Genomic DNA, 18,087 nt, shown 5'->3' on the forward strand with positions numbered 1-18,087 from the left:
TTTCCTGCCCCTCCACCCCACCAACCAACCCCTCAAGGTCCTCCCCTCCCCTCAAGGTCCTCCCCTCCCCTCCCTCCCCTCCCCAAACACCTCGCACAGCAAAGATGCTCTACCTCATTGGCCTCGGCCTATCAGACGAGACGGATATCACCGTCAAGGGGCTTGAGATTGTGAGGAAGGCCGCGAGGGTGTATTTAGAGAATTATACGGCGATTTTGCTGGTGGAGACGAAAGTTTTGGTAAGTTTACCCCGTGCTGTGTGTGGGATATTGGGAGGTTTTGCTAATGGGATGTAGGAGGAATATTATGGACGTCCTGTTATAGTTGCCGACCGCGAGATGGTCGAGTCAGACAGCGACTCCATCCTCAAAGGCGCCGAGACGGAGGACGTAGCCTTCCTCGTTGTCGGGGATCCATATGGGTACTTCCCTCCCCTCCTTTTTCCACAACCAAAGCACCCCCGGGCTCCCCTACTTTCTCAATGCTAGCTACTAACCCCCCCCCCAGAGCAACAACACACACCGACCTAACCATCCGCGCCCGCGAGCTCTCCATCCCCACAACCTGCATCCCCAACGCGTCCATCATGTCCGCCATCGGCGCCGCCGGTCTGCAGCTCTACAACTACGGCCAAACCGTGTCCATGGTGTTCTTCACCGATTCCTGGAAACCCACCTCCTTCTACGATCGCGTTAAAGAGAACCGCACTATTGGGCTGCACACGCTGGTTTTGCTGGATATTAAGGTTAAGGAACAAAGTTTGGAGAATATGGCGAGGGGACGACTAATTTATGAACCGCCGAGGTATATGACGGTTGGACAGTGCGCGGAGCAGATGTTGGAGAGTGAGGAGATTAGAGGGGAAAATGCGTATGGGCCGGAGAGTTTGGCGGTGGGAGCGGCGAGGGTGGGGGCGAAGGGGGAGACGTTTGTTAGTGGCACGCTTAAGGAGTTGGCGGAGGGAGCGGATGAGGTGTTGGGGGGACCGTTGCATAGTTTGGTACTGTTGGGGAGGAGGACGCATGAGTTGGAGCATGTGTTTGTGAGGGAGTTTGCGCTGGATAAGGGGAGGTGGGATGAGGTTTGGAAGAGGGATTATGAGGGGAGAACTTAGGGGGATGAGTGGGTGGAGTGAAGCAGACAGATATAGTAGAGGAGAGAAGCTGATTTAGAGACCTTTGGAATACTCGGTTGACGCGGTGTGGTATTCGATATCCTATCCCTCTGCACATTTCGCCTCTCGTAACACATAAATAACCATTACCCCAAAACACCATTTTCAACTCCCCAAAACCAGACCAAACAGAACAGCCACCCGCACACTCACATACCCAAACACTCATCACTCATCCCCTCCTGGACTTACTAATCCTCCTAACCTCCCCCTCATCCTCCCTCTCCCTCCCCCCAAAAAACCTCCTAAACCCCCTCCTCTCCTTCCTCACCACAGCAGCCTCAATCACCTCCTCCCTCTCCTCCCTCTCCCCACCCCCCCTCCCAAACGACCTCTCCTCATCCCCACAAACGACCACAAACCAGCCCACCCGTTCCTTCGGCTCCAAATGCCCCGCTAATTTCCCAATCCATCCCTCCTCCCTATCTAACCTCCTCAACTCCCCTACTGAGGCGCCCTCCCTCCGACAGCCTTGACGAGATTCATAGGCTTCGATCTCGGCGCCGATGTCTGCCGAGAGGGAGATGCGGACTAGGGCGTCGCCGACGAAGGCGTAGGGCTCTGAGATGGCGGGGTTGAGGATATCGTGTTGCTCGAGCAGTTTGACGGGGGACCAGGCGTTGAAGGCGCGTTCGGCGGGTGAGAGAGGCGGGGGTGGTGAAGCGGCGGCAGCGCCGTTAGCGGAGCGGGGGAGGAGGAGCGGGCGTGGTGGTGAGAGACTTGTGTCTCGCGGGGCCGGGGCAGGGGCGGTTGTTGCGCGGATAGGTGAGTGGGAAGGCGGAGGGGTGAGTGTGGAAGTTGAGGACGACGAGAGGGAGGTGGAAGTTGGTTGCTGGCAGGGCGGGATGAAGTCGTGGAGGGAGTAGAGGGAGTTGAGGAGGGCGTGGGAGGAGGCCGGGGTGACGATCCAGTCGGGGCTTGCTTCTTCGACGTCGTAGGTCGCGACGTATTGGCGGATGGAGATGCGGTACCACCGGAAGCCGTGGATGAGGAAGGTGGGCATGGCGGGGGATCGGCGGGGTGGATGTGGTGGAGCTAGTGCGGGGGATTGAGGCTGAGGCGCGGGTTGTGGAGAAGGGCGAGGGCCGTGATTTGGTGCGGGAGGATGTCGTTAGTTGGAGAGACGTGCGCGGGGTGCTGCGGGGGAAGAGGCAGGCATGAGAGGTGCGAGAGGAAGATATGTGCGTTGGTTGCGGTCTGACGGGGCGGATTGGTGAAGTGGAAGTGATTCAGGGCAAGAATGAGGGGGTCGTCGACGAGACGGTGGGAATAGGCAGGCCTGGCTGGACAAAGCACCTGTCGTATCCGTGCTTCAGCGTGCCCAGCGAGGTCGATTGAGCTTATATGCCAGTTGAGATTGGACTGTTGGGGGAGATCCCTGTGAGATTTGTGTTGCTCGAGCTGCAGGGAGGTGGAATGTGAATTGACAAGATGTCTTGGATTGTATGCAGATCCCCTCAACGGCGCCGATCAGCTGGAGCTGGCAGCTGCAGTTCAGTTCTGGTTGGAGAGCTGTGCAGGGAGTGCAGCAAGAGTGGGGTTGGAATTATAAAGGAAGGGAATTGTTGGTGAGGAGCTCAGAATCGAGGGTTCTTTAGTAGTTATTCTCGCAAGAAGAAGAAAACTCTGGAGGTGAAATATCTGAGTTTTGTTTTATTTCGATAGAGCAGACAATAATTGTCCCTTGTAATTGTCGACTAATAGGGAACAATAGGGTACTAAGGGCGGTACCTAATATGGCAGTCGGTCGGGGGTTCTGCCGTGACGCTAAGAATTGACGCTAAGCTGTTAGTAGACAGCGGGCGGGATGGTGGAGGAAGAAGGGACGCAAGGGCCACTAAAGTTAAAAATAAGGGATGGTCACGTGATGATTATCGATAATGATGGTGCATCTTTTTGTATGGAAAAGTACGTATCGCTCCATTTCTGACAGCCTCGTCTAAGAAGGCTGTTGATTGGCTGATCAACAAACGATTACAACGATAAAGTGTACTCGAGTGTACGCAGTAAGTTGTATGAGAGACGATGTATTCTGCCATGCACTTTCACAAAATATCAAAATATATAACAAGTAATATATCATATATTGGGAATATTATCATCTTTTGCAAATATTGTGAGCCCTGACTACTCATATACCTGGCCATATAGCCAAATCCTGCCCATGCCCCATGTACTCGGCGTTATTTTCCTGCTTGCTGTGCTGGCCTCGCCTAAAATCAGCTGCCTCGTTCTGACAGAAGCGTGCTTCTGGTAAACACATCCCCTCCGCCTCGCTATCCGAATAACTGCACCATTCCGCTATCTTGTTGCACCCCGCCCAACATCTCGTGGCTGTGTATCAGATACTGTATTTGTTCCTTGTGGCATCACCAGCTCATCTTTCTCTCGCTGTGCCCTTGGTCAGAAAGTTGCGTTTCCACTTTCCCGCATAGCCTACAAACCCACTCTCTATCCTTGGCCTCGTTGCCGCGGCACCCACGACTTTTGTCAAACACGCAAGCCAGACTTACGTTGGCTTTTCGACACAGCTTTCAGTCACATTTTATTCTCTGCCCTTATCCTGCGTGCATAGCTCTCATCTGCATATTTGAGACGAGATAGAACCCTTATTCACTACGAGTGCGACAGTTACGAAGCACAGTCGAGCTATATGCCAAGATCTGCCACCCAAGACGACTGACCCAGGCCTAATCGTCCTTGTGTCCAGGCACAATGGTCAAGGCCGACTTGACACGCGATTACTATGGTGATCTGGAGATTGCGCCCAATGCTACGGAGATCGAGATCAAGAAGCAGTTTAGATCTCTGGGTTAGTACCTCTTTCAGCTTGCGCGGCTCGCCGTTTCTAACCTTCTTCACCTCACAGCTTTGAAATACCACCCCGACCGCAACCCAGGACGCGAGCTCGAAGTGAACGCGAAATTCCAAACGATCCAGTCCGCACACGAAGTCCTCACCGATCCAGAACAGCGAGCAAAATACGATGTAGGACGGTCCAGAGGCGGCGGCGCTGGAGGTGGCTTTGCGTCTCAGGCCCGCCCCGCATCTGGGTTTGCACGAGGCAACCCTTGGGCAAACGTTGCTACCGACTTTCCTCCTCCCCCAAGACCGTCGCGATCACGAGCTCAGCCACCCCCGCCATCAGCAGGTGCTCAGCGATATGCGAACAATTTTAAGCCTGGCTCAGGAGCATATACGTCGGCTTCATCTGGGGCAAAGCCAGCGGAGGACGATGGGGCTGAGGCACGACGAAAGACATACGAGGCCTGGTCAAAAATGCGAGGTGGAAAGGCGCCTCCTCCATATAACCCCCATGGATATCAGCCAACACCAGGTACGGATGAGAGGAGAAGCTCCCGACAGCAAGTTCCAAAACCGCAGCCACCTCCGATTCCAAAGAGAAACGGCTACGCGCCTGGCGCCGCTGGTGGAGATGAACCCGCTGCTGCGAATACCTCGGCATATTATACACAGCGCGCAGGCAGGGCACCAACTGCGAAACAGCAGCCACCACCTCAGAAGACCCCGCCAAGAAATGCACCTGTGGACCCTTTGAGACAGTTCAGAGAGAAGACAGGAACACCGTTGGAGCCGCGATTAAGCACTCCATATGCGAGCCATGGAGGCGAAAAGACAGACCCATTCGAGTCGGTCAATTTCGGCAGATCCAACAGCACTAGAACTCCGTCTGGAAGAGCCGGCGGCAGCAGGGGCTCTGGCTCGTCAGGGACTCGTGAGAGACACCGCAGTGCAAGCCCAAGTCGACCCAGTCGTACTCCTCGCCTGTCACCCGAGCTCAATGCTGGCAGCAGAGTTGGGTCAGACACCAATCTCAACACTTCTCCAAAGCGGACCTTTTCCCGAGCAACCAGAGCTAGCAATATGAGCGAGCCACGCACCACTGAAGCTATTGTGGACTACTCGAGCTCAAGCTCAGACGAATCGGAGGACGTCCAACAGAGAGTGTACGCGAAGAGCAGATCTCGGAGAACACAAGCCCAAGCTACACCAACCGGAACTGCTCGTAAGTTGATCCCCTTGCAATGCCTTCGTACGACCAGTCTAACGTTTCGCAGAAGCATCGCATGATCAGCAGAGCCATGGCGCACAGAACGCGGGAAGACCAAACGCTGACCCAAAAATGTACAGAGACCCTAAGCTCCCATTTCCACGCCCACAATATCTCCGCTCCGCAAGACGTTCTCCAAGTGTGGTTGTCAATGAAGCTAGACGGGTTGTTTCTAGCCCTTTTGCACGTGCTTCTAGTGAGGCTGGCAAGAAGTGGCCCAATCTTTTCCCGTCGCACTCGGATCTCTCGCCACCAAATACTCCTAGTGGAGCCCTGTTCAACGGATCTTCCTGTGGCATGAATGCGTTCGAAGCCGAGCAGTTCAATGTCCTTGATCGTCTTGTCAAGAAGCATGATGACCCGTCTACTCTTGTCACCGGGAAGGTGGCCAGCGCCACGACGCCTGTCGGCCGTGCGAGACATGGCAGCTTGCCAAACACCACAACTACCTACCCTATTCTGGACGTACCAGTGGAAAAGCCAACCTTCGGAGTTACCTCAAGAATCCCACCATTGAACGCACAGAGCGGCCCAAGTGGCGCCTCATTCTACTTTGCCGGGTTCTCCATCATCCGAAATCCCACTATCTTCGGCAGTATCGAAGGCCCAGACCTCACCTTCCACAGCTGGGAGGATTTCTCTAAATGTATGAAAGATAACAAGACCCTTGATGCTGACTTTACTGGCGCCTTTAGCTTTACCTTCCAGGTCGATGGCGAGACGTACACGGCGCACTCGGTGCCACGACAGTTCCCTACTACTAGCAGCACAGAGAACATCAGCACGACTTTCACGCCTACGGACTGGCACGGAAAATTCGAAGCTGGTGAAGACTATTTCGGAAAGGAAGCCGCTGCTCAACCGGCCCGCGGTAACTCTACCAGTCGCGCTAGGAACCGATCTCCTCCAAAGCCGCGAGTTCCACCGGTCAGCACCAAGTCGCCATATCCGAATATCGACCCCGAGATTCTTCAGCAGTCGAGCGGTACAGAAGGAGCTACATCGTCTCCAGGCGGCACGAAATTCTCTGCCGAAGAATGGGCCCAAACGTTCAAACCTGGCATTTTCGCTCCACCGCCCCATCCTTCCCCAGGATCTTTGAGCAGGTCTCGCACGAACTCAAGCAGACGCGCCAAGGCTGCCTCGTCGTCGAGCAAGGGGCCGCCTGTGACTAAGACTACCGGCACGGCTGCTATGGTTGATAGCGGCGATGATGAGCCGCAGTTAATGGGATCGAGACCCGTGCCAGGCGCGGAAACCGGGGCGAGTACCTTCGCCCAGCCACCGCTTGTGTCAAGCCCGACGGCAATGGATATTGACCCCCCTCAACCGACGAATGACGCGCGAAACGTCTATGTCGAGCCCACGCGCGCGGAATGGCGTCCTAGCGACACAACCAGCACCTCCTTTGGCGCTCCCCCCTCTTCCGCCCCCGGCCCTGCCCTCCCCCCCAAAGAAGCCCTAAACACCTCCGGCCTAGCCGCCAACCTCGACGATCTCAAGAAGACGGAACCTCTCTACACCCCCCCCGCTGGCCTGTCATCTTTCGCTGACCTGACGTCTAATCTCCCCTTCGCTTCAAAGGCAGCGACGACGGCGCCGGTTGGGAAGGGGGTGGGGTTTAAACCCGCTAACCTTGATCTCCCGCAACCCCCCCGCGGCCCCTCCCCTCCCGCCATAGCACCGGATGCGCCGCGCCCGACGCAGGCGGCGTGGGATACCTACATGGCGTCTATGCACGCATACATGGCCGCATGGGACGCCTTCAACACCCAAATGGTCTGCCATTTTGTGGCGAGGAAGAACGAGGTTGATACCTTCCCCAAGGGCTGGCTGGGGACGATTGGCGGGAAGGTTGTGAGCAGGTATGTGGAGGGGGTGAGGGAGGATGAGAAGGTGAGGATGTGGTGGGATACGGCGTGTGGGAGGCATGGGGCTGTGATGGAGGATTTTGTGTGGGCGAGGGAGGTGTTTCAGAGTGGGGTGCAGGCGGTGGGGGGGAGGGGGGAGAAGGTGGGGGGGAGGCTTTATGGGGAGGTTTAGTAGGCGGGGGGAGAGAGGATATAAGGTATTTGAGTGAGTGGCGCCGACTGGGTTGAGCGGGTGGTTGGTTTTGTTATTTATGCATGGCGCTGGAGATGGGGGTTTGGCGTGAGGCGCGGAGTTGGGCCGGTATACATACAGATGGGATGACTTATGCGTTTCTGTCTGGTGGGTGGATGGATGGTTGTATTGTATGTTATGCGTTCTACTCATTTACAGCGAGGTATAGTGAAGCGGAACTAGACTTCGAATTCTAACACTTCTATCATCACTTCTATCACTTCTATTACTCCTTTCACTTCTATGGTACAGTATCTACAGTATACAGTATTATAATCTCACAGCCTCTTCTATCCAACCCTCTTTATCAACGCCCTTTTCCTATAACTTCACAACCTCCCACCCCTTTACCCCCAGCCCTAACCCCTTCACCACCCCCCCAAGCGGTCCCTGCTTCTCCTCTCCCCCCTCCCACACACGCGGCCCAACATAATGCTTCACGAATCCATCCGGTCCAGCGACCATGATTAATTTCCTGCCCTCCTTCTCCTCCTTCCCTGCCGATTTCACAGCATCAAGTATGCCCCGGCGATCAATAAATGAGCCTTCTGCGTCGATGAAATATTTCACCTCCACGCGGCCGGGGTATCGCGCTTCTAAACCCCTTAGTTCTTCTACAAGGGGGCTGGGTGGTTCGGTTGACGTGGGGGTGGTGTCCCATATGCGCCACCATGATGGCGCGGGTAGAGGTGCGCCGGAGCATTCGGAGCGTTGGCGGTTTGCCCAGAGTATCTTCACCGTCGTATTTGTAGATTTATCCCCCTCCCCCGAAACTCCATCACCAAGTACAGCGCGCACAGCTTGTAACGCGGGAGCAATCCCGGTACCACCAGCGAGGAAGACGACGTCCGAGACGTCGGGGGGGATGGCGTATTCGACTACCGGACCGCGGATGTCGATTGTAGAACCCACGGAGAGGCGGGAGAGGTAGGTTGAGACTTCGCCGCCGTGTTCGCGGCGGATGAGGAAGCGGAGGGCGCCGGGGGTGGTGGGGGTGGTGGACAGCGGGGGGAGAGGGGTGTAAGAGCGGGCGACTTGGAGTTGGGGTTGGCGGAAGGTGAGGGACCAGATTGTTGGCCAGAGGGGGGCGAAGGGGTCGGCTGATTGTGTGTCTGAAGTCGGGGAGGTTTGTGAGGGCGGGGGAGAGAGAGTGAAGATCGTAGAGGTGGGTGAGATGGGCGTTTTGGACGTGATGGTGTAGGGTGTGAATATGCGTTCGTGTAGCCCCGAACTAGGCGGCGAAGAGGAGGAGGAGAGCTGGTATGTCGTTGCTCCTGCTGCGGCGAGGGCGAGGGTTGTGAGGAAGAGTGTAGAGGTTGATTTCGAGGATTTTGGTGGTGTTGGCTGGGTGGAGGAGGTAGATTCGCTGCTGGGTTCTGCAGCGCGAGTTGTCGTCGAAAAGCAGCATCTGAAGATGACGGCGACCGGCGTCGTATTATGCGTATATCCTACATCTCCCCTACATACCCGCCGCGTCGAGCGCGCAAGTCGTGCACAGCGATGCATTGAAGCTTTTTCGTCTTGGTGGAGGAGGGGGAGGTTGAATTTAAAATCGGCGCGCAAGGCTGGCGGGTGACGTGACTTGACAGACGTACGGGGGTAAGGCGCCGGCGCGGGAAATTCCCAATGCGCGACCCTCGGACCCTGCATGGCTCAAAGGGGAGGGATCAACCCTCCACTGCCGTTTGACTGTCGTCTGGTGCCCGCCCCCTGGTTGCCCCCCGCTGTGATTTCTGTTTTATTTACATAGGAAGAACAGTTTTGTTTTTTTCGTTCAAAGAGGATTTTTGTCTGGGATTTGGACTGCTTGTTTGGTTGTATATACGGCTGGGCGATTTGTTTACGTCTGTCTGGGTAAATTTGAAGAGAGCGCGTGGGCGATTGTGTTTAGGGGACAGGGACAGGGACGAACGAGCAGGGTCTGGCACCAAACGGGCGACAGGAACTCATTTTCCACGACACAAACGCCCTCGAAACAAGGAGAAAAGAATCGATTTGTACAATATATCCCGACATACGAAACAATACTACTTTCTCGAATTTATCATATACTGGCTGAGAAAAGGCACACATGACGCGCACATAATTCGCAGCGTCATTCTCGGCCCACCGCTGCGTCAAGGAACCGTCATTATGGATGAGCTAGGGGAGCTTCCTAGCGATGTCGCGATGAAGAAGAAGGAGACGGTGCTGCGTGATTCTATGGTCACGGTGCGATTGTCTGAGCCTGAGCCTGCATTGGGAGGGTCTGATGTTTCTGGGACTGCTTCTGGAACTGCTGCTGTGTCTCCTGAGATAGGAGGGAAAAACGAGGTTGACGACGAGTCTGGCGATAAGGACGAGGACAAGGATAGCGAGGACGAAGACGACGAAGAAGAAGAGGAGGAAGAGGACAAGACAAAAACAACTGCAACCGAGCAAATTGCGAGGGGAATCATCCCTGAGGAGGAGGATTCAGATGATACCGATGCGGATACTGTCTACGAGACTGAGATTGCGAGGATGGAAGTCCCCGGCGCCAAGGACAAGGAGGCCAGGAGGAGGAGTGATAAAAGCGACAGCGAGACCGAGAGCGTGAACTGGGAGGTGCTTGAGCGGACAGAGGAGCAAGAGCCAAGGGATCAGGATACTGAAGATGTAAGCCCCCTTACCACCCATTGCCTGTGAATCACCTTCTTGTTCCCATCCTAACTGAATCATAGTCCACAGCCCTCCTCCTCGCCCGCCTCGAGCAAGAAAACAACCTCCTAGCTACAAACCCGAAATCTGGTCTCGCGCGAGCACAAGCAGAACAACGCATGCAGCGACGCCCACCGTCTATGCAGCAGCTAAAACAGATGGTTAATGCGCCCTCGCCTCCAGCGCTGCGGTATTCCTTACTTCCCGCACCCGCGATGACGGACCTCGAGTTCTACGCCGCGGTGGTGCAGGATTACAAGCGCACTGCGCAGCGACTGCCGACGCTGCTGTCCAAGAAGATCCGTGCGGGTATCCCGCCGCCGCTGAGGGGCGTGGTGTGGCAGAGCATGTCTGGTGCAAGGGACCTGGCGCTCGAGGAGGAATATGAGCGTCTATGCGGGGGCTCGAGTCCGTATGAGGGGATCATTGGGAAGGATCTCGGGCGCAGCTTTCCGGGGGTGGAGATGTTTCGCGATCCGAATGGGGAGGGACAGAGGATGTTGGGGAAGGTACTGAGGTGCTTTAGTTTGTACGATCCTAAGATTGGGTATTGTCAGGGTCTGGGGTTCCTCGTGGGGCCGCTGTTGATGCATATGGGCGATACCCAGGCGTTTTGTATATTAGTGCGGTAAGCACCCCCTATCCCACTTACTACGAAGACACAGGCTCATTCGTTGCTAGATTGATGGAGAACTACGACCTCCGAAGCTGCTACCTCCCCGACCTCTCCGGTCTGCACGTGCGCATCTTCCAGTTCGGCGAACTGCTCAAACGCCACCTCCCCGCCCTCGCTGCGCACCTCGATCACCTCCAAATCGAACCCGCATATGTCTCGCAATGGTTCCTCTCCTTTTTCGCCGTCACCTGTCCCCTACCGATGCTCTTTCGCATCTACGATGTGATTTTCGCCGAGGGTGCCTCGGAGACCATGATGCGTGTCGCGCTCGCCGTGATGCGCAAGAACGAGGAGCGTATCACTGCTTGCGCCGAGTTTGAGGACGTCATGCAGTTGCTTCTGTCCCGCGGACTCTGGGATTGCTATCGCATGGACGCCGATGCCTTCGTTAACGACTTTGTCAGCTTGACTGGCACGATCACAAATGACCTCCTACAGTCGCTCGAGAGGCGATACAGCGAGAGCCAGGAGAGCGGCAAGGCACCCGCCCACTCCGCTGATATCGTATCAGCGGGTTCCCGCTTCCTGGGGCGCATGTGGAACTCCTCGTCGAAGAGCATGACACTCAACCCTGCGACACTGGCGCCGTACCGGCGCGCAGGCAGCTTCTTGAGGAAATCGACGAGCAAGCAGAGTATGTCTACTCTTGGGTCAGGGGAGGGGAGCACAGATAGCTCGACGACCGAAGCGACGTCGCGGGGATCGTCGCAGTCGGACGGCGCGTCGGTGCGGGTGCCGTCTACGGTTCTCTCGGCGGCGGTGGGGAGCCAGAAGGCGCTAGCGAGTAGTAACAAGAGTTTAAATGGGCAGATTGAGGATTTACTCCTCGCGCTGAGCGAAATGCAGAGGGAACAGGCTATGCTGGCTACGAGGCTGCAGAGGGAGAGGGAGGAAAGGGAGGAGGACCGCGTGGCGGTTAGGCTGCTGCTTGACGTGTTGAAGAAGAATGGTATGGAGGCTGAGGGGGAGGAGACGGAGGGGGAGTCCCCTGAGGATACGACGACCGAGGACGGTGGGAAGGAGAGTGAAGAGGGCACGGAGGGGTCGAAGCATGATTCCCCGATGGAACACACTGAGGCTTCGTCTTCTGTTGGTGCGACGTCTAGTACGACTGAATTATCACCCACCGAAACCGAAGAATCCACATCAACACAACCTTCTTCAACTCTTCCTCCACCCGAATCATCCCCCCAAGACTCAGACGAGCAATCACCCGGCGGAACACCCGCGCACATTTCCCTCGCCATCGCCGCCGCCTCGGGCCCCGCACCCTCAACGCCCAGTATCCCTGCCCTCCTCGCAACTCTCTCACACCGCTTCTCCACCCCCTCGAACCGCGACTCCGCGGTCCTCCAATCCAAAGCCCAACTCCGTGCTGACCTCGCCCACGCCAAGGGACAGTTGGGGATGGAAGTCTCCAAGAACCAGGACCTGGCTCGTCGATTACTCGATTGCGAGCGTGAGGTTAGCAAGTTAGGCGAGCAAGTGCGAGAAGGGCACGCACATGTCCGCCAAGGCCAAGCTGAGCGAGGTCGGTTGGAGAAAGTAGTCGCAGAACTCCGCTCTCGGCAGCCGAGCGCCAGCTCCAACAACAACGACAATGACGACGGGGAAAGAAGCGACTGGAGCCGTCGCGCCTCAGCACACAGCTCCAACGGTCTCCGCGAACTCAAACTCGGCCGGCAAAAATCAACACGCACTCCCGCTTCCGGGCCCGGCGGGTTCGCGAAGAGGTCAAGTAGTTTGTATACCTCCATGCTTGCGGGGGAGGAGGAGGAGGTTCCGCCCGTGCCGTTGAGTCCGGGGGCGGGGAGTTTGCATGCGCCTAGTTTGGCGCCGAGTTTGAGTGGCCAGAGCGGAGGGGGAGGGGCGGATAACGATGCGTTGATTTTGGAGCTTGTGCAGGCGAAGACGGCGGAGGCGACGGCGAGGCAGGAGGCGGAGGAGGCGAGGGGGAAACTGGAGGCGTTGAGGAGGATGATTAGTGGGAATGGTAATGGTGGTGGTGGGAATGGAGGGGGAGGGTCGCCGTTGGAGAGGCAGGTTAGTCAGGGAGCGAGGAGTGGGGGTGGGACGCCGCCTGCTGCGACGGCGGCGGCGACGGGAGGGGGGTTTTGGGGGTGGGGGAAGAGGAGTGCGAGTTTGGCGGGGTTGCCGGGGGAGAAGTAGCGTTGTGCTAGATAGATGAGAAGGGGGGTGAAGGGGGAAGCTAGGGGAAGGGGAGAATGTGAGGTTGGTGTAGATGGGGATAGGGATAGGATATATATACCCAGACTGAACATAGGATGTGGAGTATTGGGCCCCACGAGTAGATAGAATGGATTTAAGGTTATATTGTATGACACTATCTGTCTGGGTCCGTGTGACTATGTCTATATCGGCCTCTCTATCTTCCTTCCCACGAGAGCCTCCATCGTTTACCACACGTATAATTCCAGTCTCCCTCTCTATACCCAAGTTCTCCTGACGCCCATCTCCCAACATCAAAACACGTGATCCCCCTTAAATACCCCGCCAAAACCCCCACCAAAAACCTGCACATCTGGTCCAATCCCCCCACCGTAAAAATAAATCCTACAGCGGCTTACAATACTGTACGACTAATCTGTGTGACTCCCCTCCCCCACCACGACCACCATATAACCATTCCAATCCCTCCCCTTCCTCCCTTCTTCCTCCTCCCCCATCACCAACTTCACACATCCAATCCGCCCACCATGACTTCCTCATCCTCGCCTTTCAATCTGCAGACCTGTGCGCGCCCTAATATCCTCGCTCTCCAACCATACCGCTGCGCGCGCGAGTAAGCCCCTCCTCCCCTCCATCCCCCCCAGGCCCAGACAACCCATGCTGACCTCGAACCCCTCTCACAGCGACTACAAAGACGACGGCACAAACATCCTCCTCGACGCCAACGAAAACGCCTTCGGTCCCTCCCTCCCCCCCTCCCTCACATCCGCCGACCTCTCCCTCAAGACTCTAAACCGATATCCCGACCCCCACCAGGGCCCGCTGAAAACGCTGCTCTGCGATCTCCGCAATGCCTCCCCGCCTCCGAACCAAATACCTACGCCCGCGCCGTTGACGGCAGAGAACCTTTTTCTGGGTGTTGGGAGCGATGAGGCGATCGATGCACTTTTGAGGAGCTTTTGCGTGCCGGGTAGGGATAAGATTTTGGTTTGTCCGCCGACGTATGGGATGTACACCGTCTCTGCACACACCAACGACGTCTCTCTCGTTTCCGTCCCGCTTCTCCCAGCGCCGACTTTCGGGCCCGACGTCCCTGCCCTCTCCGCCGCCCTAGAGGCAGATAAGACGATTAAGATCCTCTACCTCTGCTCACCCGGGAACCCGACTGGGTCGCTCATCCCGCCGAAGGATATTGTGGAGTTGCTGAGTCACAAGACGTATAATGGGATTATAGTGGTAGACGAAGCGTATATTGATTTCGCGCCCGCGTCTTCGTCGGCTGCGCCGCTGGTGACTGCGTATCCCAACCTGGTGGTGCTGCAGACGCTGTCAAAGGCTTTTGGGTTGGCGGGTGTGAGACTGGGTGCGGCGTTTGCGGCGAAGGAGGTAGCGGGGTTGATGAATGCGTTGAAGGCGCCTTATAATATCAGCACCCCCACCAGCATCCTCGCTTCCGCCGCGCTGTCGAAGGAGGGGGTGGCGGAGATGGAAGCCTCGCGCTCGAAAATCGTTGAGCAGCGCGAACGTCTTGTTGCTGCTTTACCGTCCATTAAGGGTGTTGGAAGGTTGAGAGGAGGAGAGGCAGCGAATTTCCTGCTGTTTGAGATATTGAATCAGAAGGGGGAGCCGGATAATACTGTCGCGAAGGGGGTTTATGAACGTCTTGCTGCGGGGAGGGGGGTGGTTGTTAGGTTTAGAGGGACGGAGTTTGGGTGTCTTGGGTGTCTGAGGGTTACGGTTGGGACGGAGGAGGAGGTGACGAGGTTTTTGGGGGAGGTGGGGAAGGTTGTTGAGGAGGTTTGGGGGGAGGTTGGTGCGTAATTATAGAATTTGAGTGGGAAAAGATGGATTTAGGACATAGGAGGAGAGAGGGAGGGAGCTGGGGTTGGAGAAGGAAAAAGAGGGGGGGTAGAATCTAGATGTCAGCTTCTAAGACGAATAAAAAATGATAATTACAGTACTTCGATAGTCACTCGTGCACACCTCACTCAAAACACATCAAAGCCAAGGCAAAGAATTAAAATAAAAAGACGACTCCATTCCCTATCCCCCCTTCCAATCTAGAAACCCCCAATCCCCATCCCCTTCCTTCCCACTGTACCCAGCTACACTAGCCACCTAAGAGCAGCAACAAATGAAAGCAACCAGCAACCAGCACGCACACACCGAGCAGAGAGAATTAAGCCCGTCCGTCGGTCCGTCCACTCATTGGAAAGAATAACTCAACCCCATCCATCCATCCTCCTCCGTCCGATTTTTCGTCGTGTGGGAAAAGAAACGTTAAAAAAGGTCGTCAAAGCAGCGCGGACAAAAGATATAAGCATACACCCTTCTCTTCTTACAACACCCCCCCATCACCACTCACCCTCACAATCATCCACACAAACTCTCAACTCTAAGAAAGAAGCTCCTCCTCCCTCAACCCCGCCGCCAAACCCCCAACACTCGGCACGCCCTCCCTCGCAAGGCCGTCCTCACCAACATCAACCACCTTCTTCGGCGCAGACGGGAAATCATCAAAGCGCAGATCCGCCGCCGCGTCCGCAGCTGAGGATGCGAGACCCTCAGTCTTCATCGCCGCGCCGGGTGGGGGGATGGTGTAAGTTGGTAGGGTGGTGGTGGGGATGGTGGTGGTGGTGTCGACTGGGATAGAAGAGGTGGTGGTGGAGGGGGCGAAAGAGTCAGTCTCCGGGACCTTGGGGAAGGAGTCGGCGGCTGGGATGGCGGACTTGGACTTGGACTTCTTGGTGGAAGTAGCAGCCGGGGAGAAAGAGGAGGTAGATGGGACCTTAGAGGCGGTGACACCAGTTGTGACGGACGGCTCGACGGACTTCCTGTCTGCTGGGGAGGAGCTGCGCGCGCGTCCGATAATCTCCTGTGCCTTGGCTGAGTAGTCGCCGACGTACATCTTGGTGGTGGCAGCGGCGTTGCTAGCGTGCTGGCTGGCCATCTGACGAACCTGGGTGGTCTGGGCGTTGACAATCTGGGAGAGCTGCTCGATTTGTCCGTCGATGAGGGCCTTGTTGGTGGTGTACACCAGGGGGCCGAGGAAGAGGACTGAGGTGCCGATGAGAGCGAGGCCCCAGAGGGGGACGATCTTAACGAGGTGGTAGGAGATGAATGCGGACAAAAGAGCGGCGCCGGAGGCGAGGACGTTCTCTGCGAACAAGAGGCGCTGCGACTCGATAACGAAGAAGTTGATCAGCTCGTCCAGGTCACCAGTCATCGAATCCAACGTAGACTTGGGAACGGTATAATACTTCCTCGGCCTAATCTGTGCCGTGAATCCCGCATTGAACAGCGCGCGCCCCGCCACCTCCGCAGCGACGGTAACACCGAGCGCCATCCACGTCAACTTCAGTCCATAGCGGAGGAGATCCAAGTAGCGCGCTGCGAAGATGAAAACCACAGTCGCGGCGTAGGCGAGGGCCGACGCGCGGGGGTTCTCCCAGCTGAAGAGAGAGCCGAAGAAGGAGTGGTAGTGCGTGAGGGGTTGGCCGGTGGCGGTGCGCGTAGAGGGCGTCTGGCGCGAGGCGGAGAGGGCGGACAGCTCGGCGGAGGTCTTGGTTGCTTCGGCTTTGACGTTTTCGGCGACGGGACCTGAGGGGGGGGAAAGGTTAGCTATGACCTCATTGTTTTGTTTTTTTTGTAGGTGGGAGGGAAGGAGGGAGGTGTGTTACCCTCAGTGAAAGTTTCCTTGACGTTCTTCTTGGAGGAACGCTTTGTGGTGGTGTTGTAGGCGTCGGCACCTAGAGGGGAGATATCAGTAGCTGTTGTTGTGGTGGTGGTGGTGTTGGGAGCTAGGGAGGTGGAAGGGGTAATCTGTGACGTTATCAGTAACATGAAGCTTTTGAGGGAGATGGGGAAGCTCCGTACCTCACCGTTGGTGAAGGTGTTGCCGGCGTTTGAGCCTGTGGTCAAGCCCTCAGTAGAGCCGATGACTGGGTAGGGAGCAGAAGACATGTTGAAGGTCGTGGGGTGGATTTTGTTGTTTGTGGTCGAGCAGCGACGGCGAGACGGCGAGGGAGCTATATAGTATAGCTTTACTCTCTCTCTCGGTATCGAGCAGAGATAGAGTTGTTGGAGACGGCAGAGCCTGTCAAAGGGTGATGAAGATAGAAGAGACTGTTATAGCGAGTCCTCTGGTATGACTCTGTGTGAGAGCGTATGATTTGTGAAGGTTTAAGGAGGAATTTTGGAGATGTTTCGGAGGAGTTGTTTATGTGGGAGGAGGGAAAAGTAAAGTTGCCCCGTTTATGGTGGTGTTGGCAGGGAAAGTGGAGGGAGGGAGGACCAGGCAATAATTACTGGTGTAGTAAGAGGTACCTGTTAGAGAGAACAGGAGTATCTCATGCATACTACAAACAGCGATAAGGTACATATTTATTCTCTAACAGGTACAAGATTCACCTATTAATGTACAGGTTTTTGTTATTTTCTATGATGGCGACAGAACCCGAACCTGACAATCCTGACAATCCTGACAATTTGTATAGGGAACTCCCTCGTTCTAGCCCAACTTTTTAGTTATTTTATGTATCCCCCTTGTACTTGCGATAGTAATTTCTACAGGGAAGTGTAGGGGCTAAGCTATGCAGAGTACTTTACGGTACTTGGGATCACTAACATTTCTTACTAAATTTACTAAAATTTACTCCTAGAAGGGGCAACCAAGCACGAGCTTTGCTTTGTGGCTGATACAATAATCACTGAAAATGAAAAATGTACACTATGCATCCATGACGTGTACGCCACAATAATCCTGTCTTTTTGTTTCTTTAAGATACTTTGTATATCTCTATGTTGGTGCCATGTTCGTGCTCATTATGATGTATCTCATCTTTTGCGTGTTACTTATATCTGAATCTCCATCTGTCCTCTGTATACCCTCATTCCCGTCCCCCCTAAAGATCACCCCTAAATCCAGACCAAAACATAAACAGTGCGTAATATGATATTTATGATATTTTTTCCATGGTATATTTGTCTGTGCTATGCTATCTATCTCCCAAGTACCGCACCACCCGCCCGCACCCCCCTAGCAACAATCTGTGGCGCACCTAATACCTACCCCCTGCTAAACAAATACCCCTACACGCACCACCACCCCTCACAAAAATAAACAAAATTGACATGTGATACAACCCGATATCAAAGGAGTCATCCATCCCCGTTGTGTGATGGGACGCGTGG

General features: G+C 55.5%; 7 protein-coding genes across 7 annotated transcripts; 4 read left to right on the forward strand and 3 right to left on the reverse strand.

Annotated features, from left to right (window-relative positions):
- The first annotated feature begins 72 nt into the window (after nucleotides 1-72).
- DPH5 (diphthine synthase) lies at nucleotides 73-1,289 on the forward strand. The gene is made up of 3 exons (XM_018279646.2): nucleotides 73-239; nucleotides 297-421; nucleotides 508-1,289. The coding sequence occupies exons 1-3, from the start codon at nucleotides 105-107 to the stop codon at nucleotides 1,112-1,114; spliced, it is 867 nt and encodes a 288-aa protein (XP_018125418.1). The 5' UTR covers nucleotides 73-104; the 3' UTR covers nucleotides 1,115-1,289.
- On the reverse strand, nucleotides 1,177-2,917 carry VE01_10244 (uncharacterized protein). Its single transcript, XM_018279647.2, has one exon. The coding sequence runs from the start codon at nucleotides 2,175-2,177 to the stop codon at nucleotides 1,347-1,349; it is 831 nt and encodes a 276-aa protein (XP_018125423.1). The 5' UTR covers nucleotides 2,178-2,917; the 3' UTR covers nucleotides 1,177-1,346.
- Nucleotides 2,918-3,439: 522 nt separating this feature from the next.
- VE01_10245 (uncharacterized protein) lies at nucleotides 3,440-7,289 on the forward strand (the record flags this gene model as incomplete). The annotated part of the gene is made up of 4 exons (XM_059464137.1): nucleotides 3,440-3,986; nucleotides 4,044-5,201; nucleotides 5,254-5,320; nucleotides 5,942-7,289. The coding sequence occupies exons 1-4, from the start codon at nucleotides 3,890-3,892 to the stop codon at nucleotides 7,287-7,289; spliced, it is 2,670 nt and encodes an 889-aa protein (XP_059319247.1). The 5' UTR covers nucleotides 3,440-3,889.
- Nucleotides 7,290-7,670: 381 nt separating this feature from the next.
- Nucleotides 7,671-8,999, reverse strand: CYC2 (mitochondrial peripheral inner membrane protein; the record flags this gene model as incomplete). The annotated part of the gene is made up of 1 exon (XM_018279649.1): nucleotides 7,671-8,999. The coding sequence occupies one exon, from the start codon at nucleotides 8,997-8,999 to the stop codon at nucleotides 7,671-7,673; it is 1,329 nt and encodes a 442-aa protein (XP_018125421.1).
- Nucleotides 9,000-9,022: 23 nt separating this feature from the next.
- VE01_10247 (uncharacterized protein) lies at nucleotides 9,023-12,873 on the forward strand (the record flags this gene model as incomplete). Its single annotated transcript, XM_059464138.1, has 3 exons — nucleotides 9,023-9,986; nucleotides 10,052-10,656; nucleotides 10,710-12,873. The coding sequence occupies exons 1-3, from the start codon at nucleotides 9,483-9,485 to the stop codon at nucleotides 12,871-12,873; spliced, it is 3,273 nt and encodes a 1,090-aa protein (XP_059319246.1). The 5' UTR covers nucleotides 9,023-9,482.
- Nucleotides 12,874-13,330: 457 nt separating this feature from the next.
- HIS5 (histidinol-phosphate transaminase) lies at nucleotides 13,331-14,852 on the forward strand. Its single transcript, XM_018279651.2, has 2 exons — nucleotides 13,331-13,507; nucleotides 13,578-14,852. Exons 1-2 carry the CDS (start codon nucleotides 13,422-13,424, stop codon nucleotides 14,713-14,715), a joined length of 1,224 nt encoding a protein of 407 aa, XP_018125415.1. The 5' UTR covers nucleotides 13,331-13,421; the 3' UTR covers nucleotides 14,716-14,852.
- Nucleotides 14,853-14,942: 90 nt separating this feature from the next.
- VE01_10249 (uncharacterized protein) lies at nucleotides 14,943-17,189 on the reverse strand. Its single transcript, XM_059464139.1, has 3 exons — nucleotides 16,776-17,189; nucleotides 16,575-16,643; nucleotides 14,943-16,494 (listed from the first exon to the last, which is right to left on the reverse strand). The coding sequence occupies exons 1-3, from the start codon at nucleotides 16,855-16,857 to the stop codon at nucleotides 15,290-15,292; spliced, it is 1,356 nt and encodes a 451-aa protein (XP_059319245.1). The 5' UTR covers nucleotides 16,858-17,189; the 3' UTR covers nucleotides 14,943-15,289.
- Between the last annotated feature and the right edge of the window lie 898 nt (nucleotides 17,190-18,087).

Source organism: Pseudogymnoascus verrucosus (assembly GCF_001662655.1).
Source record: "Pseudogymnoascus verrucosus strain UAMH 10579 unplaced genomic scaffold scaffold_77, whole genome shotgun sequence".
Lineage (NCBI taxonomy): Eukaryota > Fungi > Ascomycota > Leotiomycetes > Thelebolales > Thelebolaceae > Pseudogymnoascus > Pseudogymnoascus verrucosus.